The 13,381-nt window shown below is 36.3% G+C and overlaps 1 protein-coding gene across 9 annotated transcripts in view; it reads right to left on the bottom strand.

Annotated features, from left to right (window-relative positions):
• Positions 1–13,381, bottom strand: part of MARCH1 (membrane associated ring-CH-type finger 1) — a 229,943-nt gene that overhangs the window by 40,299 nt on the left and 176,263 nt on the right. For all 9 annotated transcript variants that reach the window (XM_027676782.1, XM_027676790.1, XM_027676789.1 and 6 more), the window contains one exon: positions 7,459–7,509. In XM_027676782.1, the coding sequence (XP_027532583.1) occupies positions 7,459–7,509 (51 nt within the window). The remainder of the gene's footprint in view (positions 1–7,458; positions 7,510–13,381) is intronic.

Raw genomic sequence — 13,381 nt, 5'->3', positions numbered from 1 at the left:
GTCAAGGATATGCAATTCAATTAACAGACATGACAGAGCACTCATCCATAATTATTTTTGGTATGTTCAACAGGAATTGATATGTGCCTTTCAAACAGAATACTGGTAAATACAGAGTTTTCAGGACAAGTGAGATGATAATCATGTACCTGACACAAGGGGACTTTAGTGTCACACACGTGTCTGTGTTAAAAGACCAGCAAAGACAGAAACAGGAGACAGAAAGAAGTTCAACTGATGAAAGCAACAAGAATTTCAAATCAAGACTGTCTTTACTTTGGCATTCAGGATCTGACAGAATTTTCCAGATAATAACAAAAAATTGGGAGTACTCATAGGCCATACTTAACCCAGGGTTGCTTAACCCTGCATGTTGAAACTAGTTCAAGAGCATGGGTCAAGTTGTGCTCTTCTTAAGAACAGAGAAGGGCTCTACTTTGACCTAACAGAAAAGCTGAGTAAAAACATGTTCCACAAGTGCAAAGCATGCACATAGGAATGGAGTGAAGCTTTAAAATAACAAACCAGATGTAATGGACAGCTTATATAAAATGGCCTCACAGATATCACCGAAAGGCTAATGAATCCTCTGATGTGTCTGTTCTAAATAAGGAAGGCCAGAGGTATTTCCAAAAGCTGGTCAACTTACAACATTGCTTAAGTAGAAAGTTGCAGAAAATTGACGGGTGTTAGGGCAGACGGAATATATCTACTGCTTTTATTCTCCTATTGAGTTTGCTCTAATAGCAGTGATGCATCACAGAATCCTCCAGATCCTACCAGCCATTATAGTTAAAAAGATGAAACTCTATCCTATTTAAAAATCAGTACCCAAAGGGACGGATACCTTAGAAGATGAGAGCAGTTTGCATGGCAATAAGCTCAGCAGGAGACTGAGACTGTGTATTTTAATCTGAAAATATTTGCTTTGTAAACCATGCACCTTTTGTGGAACACATCACCTTTATAAATCTTTATGTGGACGATTCCTCAGGTCTACAAAGTTCAAAAACCTGGTGAAGGTGACCCAAGTCGGGTATATCTTACAAACTGTGTCTTGATGGCAACTGAAACTTATGCACATGGGTTTGGGGGAGAGGTTTTCTAGGTTTTGGTTTGTATAGTTTTGGGTTTTTTTCCTTTTCTTTATTTGTTTCTTTATGATGGTGTTCCTGCTTGGTCTTCAGATCTCCAAGTTGTTATACATAGTCTGATTTGTGGCTTTACAGCAACCATTAAATTAATTGGTAACTCAATTTCTGTTAAATTAGTTTTCACAGATTTTCTGGGGGTAAATTATTCCTTGCATATTTCTTCCCTAAACCTTGTCTTTGTCTCCTATCCTCCTTCCCCTTCTTTCACCTGCCTCTGAAGAGAAGGAAGAAAGGGAAAAGTAACACAAAAGGAACAAACAGAAATATCCTTACGATTCTGCTGAACAATATAATTCGGCCCCTTTGAAAGTCAGTATGATCATGTCATAAAATGGTTTGAAATCTAAAATCAAAATTGCAAGTAGCAAATCTATCCTATTATTTAAAAAATGAAGCCAATAAAAGTACTTACAACTTTGACTTGTAGATTCACTCAGCTTGTTTAAGATGATTTCTCCTGTCTCCTGTCTGATTTATGTTAATCTTTATTTTCAAGGTACAGGTTTGACTCAAAAATCCACTCTTTCTATAGACATAGAAGCACTGTTAGCTAACCTCTGAATTATCATATGGATTACCGCTTGCAAAAGACTTTGTATCAGAGTAACATAATAATTTTGATCTATGATTCTCTTCAAGGATGCATCTTTATAGCCACTATCACTTTCTTAATGAAAATTTTTCATAATTCTTAGGGAAAAATACTCTGATGTAGGAAATTGGAACAAGGGATGTGCTGGTTTTTACACAAAAAGTGCAGAACATGAGATCAGCAGTTGTGCTGGAGGGAGCTAAATGGAAATTCACCTGCAGGAAAGGTGAAGCACAAAATGTCTATCTTCTTTGTCACTAGATTTTGTAGCACTTAAGTTCTAAAGGTAGTCAGTATTAGCATTCAGAGAACTATTTAGACTTTCTATTCCAAAGAGGGCACCTGTTTTCACATATCCTTCTATCTGCAAGACTAAAAGCCTCAAAATGTTCCTATATACTAAACAGATCTCAATTAGATGACATTTCTGCCATCCTCTCACAAGTGCATATGTATGTGAGTGCACACACTCACCATATTCTTCCTTTGGTCTGGTGGACTTTGCAGGAGACAAACTGGATAAATTCCACTTCGTGAGGTTATTATTATTATATTTGAACAACTCTATTGTAGTGTGTATTTGATATCTATTTATTCCAGCCCAAAGGAAGAGAGAAACCTAAATGTGGCAAATCAAGAGTTGTAGAAAGAATATTGAAATGACTAAACCAAAAGAAGTGAAACCCTGACAATATATCATTATGAAAAACAGGAGAAGTTCAATAAACCTCAAACTGCACAACCTCCTATGTCCCCCCACCCCCATTTTGTGCCACTGCAGAAATAAAGTTTGCTTAAATTAATTTCTTTCTAGGACGAATACATGAAATCTGCTTCTGAGTGGCATGGTGAAAAAATAAATGCCATGTAAAGATTTCCAGGATGCAGTAGGTATGTTACATACCATAATTATTATAATAATAATTATAAACAATAAGCATATGTAATAACTTGCATACTCTGTTTTCTGAAAACAAATCATAGCTACTTCTCCTGTATGATATTGCCTATCATAGGAAGGACTGAATTCTGTGATAACAAAATGTGTTCACAGAAACTAAAATTATATATAGGCATTACACACCAAGTAAGCTTGTATAAAAAAATCATTAAGACTGTGGTTCTTAACACATTTCACACATATGTGCAATTTTGTCTGGATATGTCAGTGTGGCACATTTAGGTATATTCAGAATACACGACTGGTAAGAACTGTGATTTAATAAAGCAGAATCTGTATAACTGTACATATTTTTGTACACATACAATCACTTTTTTTTATGTTTTCCCTCTCATTAGAACATGAGTTTAAAACAGGACAAAAAAAAAAAGTGTATCCAAGAGTAAACTGAAAATGTACTATTTTCATTGGTTTTCCCTGGAACCAACATGTATTTAATGCAATTTTATTCGTAAGTTCAAGTTTTAGGCCGACTTAGGCAAATTCTGCAGTCATGCCTTTTGTTAAGTTTATTGTAAATAAAGTATAAATTGTATGGACAAACCATGAAGTATTCTCTACACGTAGAAATCAAACATTTATATCTAGCAGGGAAAAAAGGTGCAGAAACAGTCACTATGCAATTTGATCTAGTTTTAGGTTTTTGTCTTTTTTTTTTCCTTCAAAATGAATTATGTTTTGGTGAACAAAATCTTTTCACTAATTTGTTTACTTTGTGCTGTTGGTTTTTTCAGTAGATGAGAGCTAAGTGCCAGGCTAGTCTTCACCTTTGGTAATAATGATTCTGTTTATGAACAAGAAGAATCATTTAGATGACTAACATAACATTTACACTCATATTTTAATGCCAGTTTTGTATACCTGGTATTAGTCAGTGTAACAGTACTTTTGAAGACTGAAATTTTACACTTTAGAAGAGCAAGGACTTTTTCTTTTTACTTGGTTTGTTTTCTCTTTTGAAAGCCCTAAGTTTTCTCAGTTACTCACTACAGTAATCTAGAAGCTATGCTCGGAAAGGATGGAGCTACATGGTTCCTTGAAAAAAAACCACCCACCACCAATCTAGAAGAGAATTTTCATTTATTATTAGTGTGAAATTGGCAAAGAACAATAAGAACTATGGACCAACTTGTAGCAGTGCAGTCCCCTGTAGCAAAATGCAAGGGGTCACACAATTGCTCTTTAGGATTCTGTCATGCAACAGGTATCTTGGAAATGCTGCAATCCTCTTTCTGGCTATCAAAGTGCAGTCCTCTATCTGGCTATCCATGATACAAACTTATTTTAAAAGAACTTTTAAGTTCCTTTATGTTTTTTTCCACCATAAAACCTATTGTTTTTGCTTGCATTTGCAATAATGCAGACAGAAGATATCACATATTCTCTGTTGGTATTGCTTCCAAAGGCATGATGGTAAGTTTACCAATTAAAAAAAGTATAGTGTGTAGAAGTGAGTTCTGCTTCAAGTGATGTAAATCATCCAAACTGCAATACAAGACTCTTCATACATTCACTGAGAGAGGATGAAAAATTTGAGAATACCAAAACCCAAGTGAAAGATTGTTCAATTTCAATGGAAGAGATTAGATGGTAATTTATAATTCAAAAGGATAAATATTATATTACTTATTACACACCTTGATATCAAGTTTGTGAAATTTATTTCAGAATCAGAAACCGAGTAGCTCAAATCAACAGTTAATACACTGAAAATAATTTTTTCATCTTGAACTTTAGTTAGCACTACTTTGACAGGCTGGTGCCTTCTGGTTTTTGTTTGTATCTCACTGAGAGAACCACAACCTGACACAAGAAAGCAGTATAGGACTTGTATAAACATACTGTAAAAACAATTCTTTCCTTCTTTTTTTTCTCTATTGTTATTCATATTCTAAATTAGACCAGTGAATATTATCACATACAATAATTCAAAACAATCACCTTGTTAGAATGATAGTAGAAATTAATGTGACATTACTTTCAAATACCCGCAAGTAATTCAGTGGTTACCCCACTAATGGGATATTTCACTGCAATAGGTGAAAGAGAACACAAATGTGGATCAGCAATCTGCTTAAGCAAATGCTCTTTCTCCCTCCTTTGTCTCCTATGCGAAAAAAGCAGAGCCCACAGTGGTGTAGGCATGGCACAGCAGGACTTAGCTATAAGTCTCCTACATTTAGTTTCCACTGTTCCTGTACTCTTGCCCACAAATGAAATAGTAATTGATTAAGCACTGAGTCAAGTTAACTAAAAAGAAGAGCAGCATTTTGCCATACTCCTGCCATACTGATGAAATTCTCCATTATACACACTAAAAAAATTTTACTTTCTCAGGTAGAGCTACCCAATTTTATAGTTACATGAAAATGATTTTAAATATTCTAGTTAGCTTGATTTTATAATAGGACATGTTCAGAAACATATTGGACAGACACTGCTTTTACTTAGAAACTTGTATTACAAATAATTTCATATTAAATCATATCTAAATATTTTAAGGTTTGTCCTTTCATTTGCCTAAAGTAGTTAAAATTATATGCAAGGTAAGAAAAGTCTTTGCAACATGCCTAATTTTCTGCACTCTCAATGGACAGCAAAATGAATGGTAAAACTGAAGTTTTGATTTCCACACACATACCCCACCCTCTAGGGAATGTTTGATTTTAAAATCTCTAGATTGAATAGGTAAATGCTAACTAGCATCTGGTGAAAAACAAACAAATCAAAGCTATTCCTTCTCATTATGTCTAGATGAGACATACTCAATGTTCAACAATTCAGTTCAATTTGTAATAGCACAAAATGCAGAGTTAATGTATCTAGCATGCAAAATTGCCCAAACATACACTGCAAACCTCAGGTGCCCTCTCTGAATAAACAACTTAAGAGAATTATGAAATATGAATTTGTATTTGCAGAATCTTTGCTATATCTAATTTCAAAAATAGGTTGGTACAAAATCCAGTGATATCCTGGAACGTTTACTTTGCTCTGGGGCAGAAGTTCCACATACAACCAAGGGTGGAATACACAACACACAGATGTAATTCTGAACCTTTTTAACTTATTCATACAGGCAATGTTTTAATTACTCTAATTCATATTTTTAGATAAATACTTCCTAATTTTTCTGTCCATTGAAATTTTCACTGTGTGCAAGATCTGACACTGCATAGAACACAGCTCTTGCCTTTCACATATAGTTTACCTGACTTTCAATTTTGTTTTTTAAGGCTCAGTATTTGTTACTATTACTTTCTGCCATGCAATATTAACCTGTAAGGTCAGATGTTTGCTTTTCCATGTATACACACATACATAACCTCCCGTTTTCCAAAAAAAGCATTTGGAAACAAAAAGCACTGGACAACAAACAAATCCGAATTTCCAATCAAATGTCTTTCAGCATTAGAAAAGCTTCATTAGCAGGTAGCTTTACACAGAAAAATTGATCCAAAACAATGAATGATGCTACATATCAGAAAAAGATTAAGTGCAACACTGAAAGAGTGCAACTTAAACCAGTGCAAGTGTCCTGTTCTAATAAGCAACTATACTGATTACTGTAGAATATGTTAAAATAAATACTAGTCACTGCCATGTTTCTCATGTCAGTGATTCTATATGATTTGTCACAGTGTAACCCACAAATCTGACTTTAAAAAAGGAGAAAAAGTAATAGCAAGTCCATATAGACTTACAGTAATTACAAACATACATTCAAAACTCCTAAAAAAATAATAAATACAATTCACTGTGATCAAGCTTTTAATTCTATAAGTATATAATTTTTAATAATAGACAGTGAGTTTGAAAGAGATTTAGCCATATTCTATAACAGGCTGTAGAATATACCATTTTTTATACACTTTTTTCCCTGACATTTTTTTTTATCCTCTTCTTAATGTAAACAAGCAGAACCTAACATAGAACTAATATTTTTAATTAAAATCACAGTTCGGTTTTTTTGGGTTTATGGCTCCAAGAAAAGAGTTTTATAGTGTGTACCCCACAGACAAAAATATTGTAGGGAAGAGTTTTAAAGATACTGTGCTTGCACTGAATGAAAAATATTAAAACTTTAGATACAAATATAATACATGGTAGATGTTTAGGCTTGGATGCAAACAATTATTGAGTTTTTATCTTTTACCTCCTGCATATCCTGGCTTTTTGGCATAGATTTCAGCCACATCTGAACCAAAAATACAGAAAAAAGTGGGTTAAAACCAAAGAACTCCAGTATAAATCACATTTTGCCTTTCCTAAAGTTTCCCTTCTTCATTTCCTAGAAAACAAAAAGCATCTAGATGTAAAGTCCTGGCTTCAGTGAACCATAAATCCCTGTAAAAGCAATTCAGAATTCAGGTCAAAATGATGACAGATACATAGCTTTACAAATTACAGCTGTTATGATTTGGGTAGGGCAGGGGGAGAAAAATCAAGCAGTAATTCCATCATAAGCCAAAGTGTTAATGTAACATTAAACCCTTGTGGAAAGCAGGTGAAAAAACTGCATTTGTTATTTGCTTATTATTATTACACATATTACTCTAAAAACTAATTGTACAGTTATGATACTTTATGATGAAGTTTACATGGTAACCATAATGTTCAGCAGCAAAAATTTAAAATCTGATTTTTATAATGAAAATATTATATAATGAATATATGGTTAAATTCAATACTGTATATTTGAAAACTTAATTTTCTTTAAATTCTCTGCAAAGGAAATAGGTTTCACATACCTTTGAAATATTACTTGATCGACTTGTGGAACGGCCTGGGGATTTATCATTCTGGAAAACAAAATTAAAAGATGAAAAAAAGTTACGTTATTTGGATTCTACATAATTGTTTTTGTGATTGTGACTGCAGAGAGTTTCTATTCCTCTATTTTTCTTCAGTTTGGCTACTGACTGTACAATGAAAGACAGCTCAACAAATAAACCACTACAATATTCTTTCAAATTACACGAGTAAAAGTTGAAAGAAATTTCTGTAAGAAATTAATGCTAGCACGTAACTACTGTTGGTTTGTTTTGCAGGTTTTTTTAAAAAAACACACATTTTGAAAGAAAGATCAATGTATCATCAGAGCTTCTCACGAAAACTAGTACTTAGGTATGAAAAGGAATGTTTCAGGACAACTAATAAAAACCTCCTAGTCACACTGGACACATTCCTGCTTAAAAAGTTGCATTCATCCTCTCAACAAAATTAACTGTGCTAGATTACTTCCTGGCCAGATATGTTCTGAGAACAATAAATTGTAACCAGGTAGAGATGTAGTTCAATTTAACACCTACTCCTCCATCCCCTCTCAGCCTTGCAAACAACACATACATACAAACCAACACCATAGGCTGAAATACATTAATAAAGTGTATGTTGAAGAGCTACACTTCTACAGCACATGCTGTTTTCTGGTTTGTTTTCTTTTATTTTTCTAGTAATCCAAAGGAAAGAGTGAAGCAGTGGTTTAAAAATTTGTTCAGTATTCACACTTTTCTTGCAATAGGTTCAGCTTAATTTGCACTAAAAAGGTAAAATATTTCAGAAACAGGGCCCATCCCCTTGGTAAATGCATGTATCTTAAGGAGGTCATGAAAGTATTTTTCTCAGCACTGAGAATGTAGGTTCAAACAGTCAGGTGAAATATTCATGTCAACAAGATTGATTTTTACCTAGAAGGAGTTGAACTAGATATCATGTATGTAGGTTTGTTAGATAATCTACTTGGGGGAACAGGGGATCAAAACCCAAAGTAAAGCTTTCACCTCTGTAGCTTAATTTGCAATTCATGCATCACTGTGGCAGGCAAACATATACATTAATAATTTCATGCATACATGTCCACAAAAGGCTTTCAACTTGACTATGACTCATCTCCCCTCAACCTGAGTTTAAAGAGCTAAGAAAAATACAGGAGCTTCCAGCTACAAGAGGCTCACGTCCAGTCTAGGAATTAGCATTTCCCAAATAATTTGTAGCACAGAACAGCTTTGAGATGGCAAAAATGACCAAAAAAAAAAGCTTAGGCAATTTGTCAGCAAACATTTAGAAGACAGCACTTTTATTTGTCATTTTTGTATTAAAAAGCTGCTTTGATCTCAACTCCAGTAAGCACACCTATATGAAAAAATAATTTTAAAACTACTTGTTGTTCCATATACCTACATATCTCTCTTGCTTCAGAGTGCAGGTAGCTTATGTTTTTATTCCATCCCTCAGTGCCACAATTTTTTTTGCACTGCAAATATTAACACACTGAGCTCTTTCTACTTTGTCTTCACTAGCACTAAATAGACTCTTGCCCTCAAAATCTAGCATCACTGAATTCCCTGACCACACAGTCCTCTCCATTTTATTCTATCATAGCAGCTAATTCTCAGGAGTCAACCACCTTCAGGTTTGTTTGTCAGTCTCATCTTTTTTTAGGACCAATTTTAAAAAAATTACTTCTTCAAGTTATGCATTCATTTATTACACTTTGCCCTTTAGTTTGCCCCCATTCTAAACAGGGAAGTGGAGTAGATGATCCTTTCTGACCTGCAGTATCCTGTGATTCAAATATTACTTCTATGACATATTATCCACTATAGCTCTGGTAATTGTTTATCCTTTCTCAACAACATTATATACAGTTTTGAATGTCTGCATTTATAACCATAGGAAATACAGTCTGGATATTCTGGATAGAATGTTCAGAGGAACTCTGTTTTGACCTCAAAATAATAGAAGTTATGGACCCATGAAATTAATCCCCATTTTGTGGTTCAAAATTATGAACAGGGATCACAGTTGAGAAGCTCCCTGCTGAAAGCATGCAGCCTTAATCCCCATCACTTGGACTAAAAAAATACATTGTATTTTCTGACAGTGTAGTGAACTCTGGAACTCCAACTTCCTTTACCATTCCGTCACTCAAGATTAATTTTCAAAATATGTTTCTTGACTAGAACTCTTGAGGCTTTTTACATAATTCATTCTTCTCTCTGGCACATTATCTCCTTCACTTGAGTTACAAGCTTCTGACTCTATAACTGAAAACTCCCAGCATCCACGCTCTGCAAAGTACTAATTCATACATTAAACAGTCTAAATAGAAAGAGTGCTGGCCCTACAGCTTTTGGAAAACCAAATAAATAAATTTAATTGTCATTACTAGGTTCAGGTATTTCGTGGAGATTTACCCTGAAAAGTACAGGAATAGAACACAAAATGTTGCACTAAAGAACTGTACATCAAAGACAGAATTCTTTATTGAAGTTCCCACTGAACTTGCATGACTATTCACACAAAGAAAGAACAAAATAAAGAAGTTACGGCAGAATCACTTTTGAAATGTGTTCTTAAAGAATATCTGTGCTTCTATTTAATGATTTATCTTTACAAAGTACTCACATTGTTAGGATTAATTGATTTTTGTTATATCTGTAAGTGAAGAGAAACTATCTTTATTGAAGAATGCTTTTCCTACAAGCTTGCTAAACATTAATAATAGGATTCTTTTGCACACATTCAATACTAATTTACATTTTAAAAGTTATCATAGATTCAATCACAGAATATGCAGAATTGGAAGGGTACCATCAGAGTCATTGAGTCCAACTCCTGGTCCTGTGTTGGACACCCCAAGAATCAAACCATGTGCCTGAGAGCATTGTCCAAATGCTTCTTGAACTCTGTCAGGCCTGGTGCTGTGACCACTTCCCTGGGGAGCCTATTCCAGTGCCCAACCACCCTCTGGGTGAAGAACTTATTCCTGATATCCAACCTAAACCTCCCCGACTTAGCTTCATGCTGTTCCCTTGAGTCCTGTCACTGGTCACCGCAGAGAAAAGATCAGTGCCTGCCCCTTCTCTTCCCCTCACTAGGAAGTTGTAGACTGCAATGAGGTCTCCCATCAATCTCCTCCAGACTGAACAGACCAAGTGACCTCAGCTGCTCCTCATACAGCTTCCCCTCAAGGCTCTTCACCATCTTCATGGCCCTCTTTCGGATGCTTTCTAAGAGCTTAATATCTTTCTTATATTGTGGTGCCCAAAACTGCACACAGAACTCCAGGTGAGGCTGCATCAGTGCAGAGTAGAGGAAAGACATATCCAAAGGATGTATCCAAAGACACATATGTTCAAATATCTATTCAATTTTTTGTGTATCAAGGAGATGTTTTATCACATCCTTCTGTCATGGTTTGACAGCACCAAAAATCCAATTCTCGAGTCCTAGCCCCCCTCCCACATCTCAACCCAGTGTGAGATGGGTTTTCCAGACACCACACGAGACTCAAAATGGGGGGAAAGGGATATATATTACAAGACTGTATGACAAATAAATAGTATAATACATCATATACAATCTTAACTCTATCTCTACCATGACATACAGTATTTACAATGGATCAAATCACTTCTCCCTTTCAAATAAAAGTCCAGGAGGGAAGAAGCATCTCTGCCAGTACACACGAGGGGGTCTCCAAGCCCCTCGACCCTTCGACACAGGCGAAGGGTCTTATCTTCCGTGGGCTGTGTTCACCAGGACAAAGGTCACGTCACCACGTCATATCACAAAGCACAGGGGTCTTCACGACGGTCCTTATCTTCAGGGGAGTCAATCCCCTTGCAGAGCTCCCGTGCTCTGACTCAAGACTGCCAGCTTGGCAGTACAGTGGGGGGGGCCAAGGTCACCCACCTCCGCATTCCTTTGGCCGTCCTGGCTCAGCTCTCAGGACGCCTGAGCTTCTTAGCTCCTCTCTGCAGTGCATACTGCACTCCAAGACTCTTTCAAGTAAGAGTCCATCATCCTCACTCTTGGAGGGATCTCCAGGGAGTTTGGGGAGTTCTGGTTGAGTCCTTACCCCAAAAACTCTCTCTCTGTAGTGGCTTAGTTCTCTCTCTGCTGCTCCTCTCTTTCTCTTCAGACAACTCTGTGTCTTCCCTCGGCTGCATGCCGGCTCTGCAGCTTCTTCTTATCTCTTGGCTCTCTGCCCTCCTTAGGCTGCTGCTTCTGCTGCTGCCTCTTCTGCTGTCCACGGTGGAGGAAACTCCTCTGGCTCTCAGCTACAGAACTCGGCCCAGTTTAATGCTGTTCCAAGTTCCTGCAGCCCCCAGCTGGGGGCTGGGTGGACCCAGCCCCCCAGTGGGGCTCCTGCTGCTTCTCCTCGTGGCTTCAGAACATGGCCTCTTCTTCTCCAACAACAACAACTACTTTCTTTTCCGGTCTAAGTGTGATAACGTTTATATTTTGCAGGAGCGCTGATTGGGTCAAACCCCAAGGGTCACCACCCCCTCGGGGATTACCACTTTGTACCTCTAGGGGGGAAAACTCTTTTTCCCCCCACACCTTCCAAACAGATTATTTCAAAGAAAGAAGCATTCACCTTTTAGAATTACACTTCTCAGCAGGAATTATTTAATGTCTGTAATGAGGATTTTTGATGTCCCTGACTGAGTTTTCTAAATTTACACAGACACAGTTCTGGCCCTTTAGCAAAGTTAAAAAAGATATTCAGAGAGATCTCTAAAATTCTTAAACTGTGTTTTGCTCCAGTCAACAAAACAGCAAAACAACTCCTCACAGGACTCCTTCTGGACAGGTATGATCTTTTTGGGTTGTATGTTGTATTATACAGTCCTCAATGAAATGCCCCTCCTTACTACCAGACATCCTGCACCACCAATATCTCATCTCTTCTACCCTGTGTTACATCCAGCAAACACTCATCAGATATCTTTTAAAAAATGTGATGGCACAGAAACAAGTTCCTGTATCTATTCTACTGTAATATCAAGAAAAATCACTCTGTGTTTGTAAATTTCCTAAGAATTCAGTTTTTCCAAGATCATTTACAAGAATATAATTGAAAATGTAATTCAGCCTTCAATATAAATTCTGGGAGGAAGACAAAGGGGAAATAATGCTGCAAAATTTCAGATTATAACATGTTCATGAAAGAGCTTTTGGAGGAATGTTATAAGCACTGTCCTGCCACATCATACCAAGAAAAGAATTCTGTATGCAATAAGTAATTAAAATAATTAAAGCCAATAGCAAAATCTCTTTTTTTGACAGTAAACTACCTCCTAAAACTTCAGCCCAAGATTGGGTTCTTGAACTGATACTATTTTCAGTGACCATCTTAAATTTAAGTCCATTAAACTTTCTAAAGCTTAGATACAGCTCTTTTTTTTCCAGTTGGGAAATGTGCCTTGCATTGCTAACAAAGAGTTGGTTTTGTGTTTTTTTTTTTAAGCAAGAGAGTAAAACTCTATCTGGCTAGAGGAACAGGTTAACAATAATAAATTTCTAAAATACTGCTGTGAACAGTTCAGGCTCCCATTCTAAAGAGAAAAGCAGTAGATTAGCTGGTTGCTTTCTGACTCATATATAAATATTCATACGCACGGTTAATGATTTTAAGTATTGCTGGGTAGCACAGCAAATTTTAAACTAATCCATTTGTCTGGTTTCTTTCCCTAGCTGCCCCATGTTTTGCTCTGGCTCTGAGCATCACTCGGGCTGACCCATGCAGCTTGCTAATGGATTGCACTTCATCTCTCTGAAGTGAGCAAAACAGCATCAAGAATTAATCAGAATATCTCAGTTCACAGCAGAATCTTAAGCAACAGCTTTTGTCATACAAATACATCCAAACCGCCCCAAAAA

Source organism: Neopelma chrysocephalum, unplaced genomic scaffold (assembly GCF_003984885.1).
Source record: "Neopelma chrysocephalum unplaced genomic scaffold, ASM398488v2 Primary Assembly neopelma1_42, whole genome shotgun sequence".
Classification (NCBI taxonomy): Eukaryota; Metazoa; Chordata; class Aves; order Passeriformes; family Pipridae; genus Neopelma; species Neopelma chrysocephalum.
Note: the sequence above shows the minus strand (reverse complement) of the source record. Positions and strands in the feature narration are given on the sequence as shown.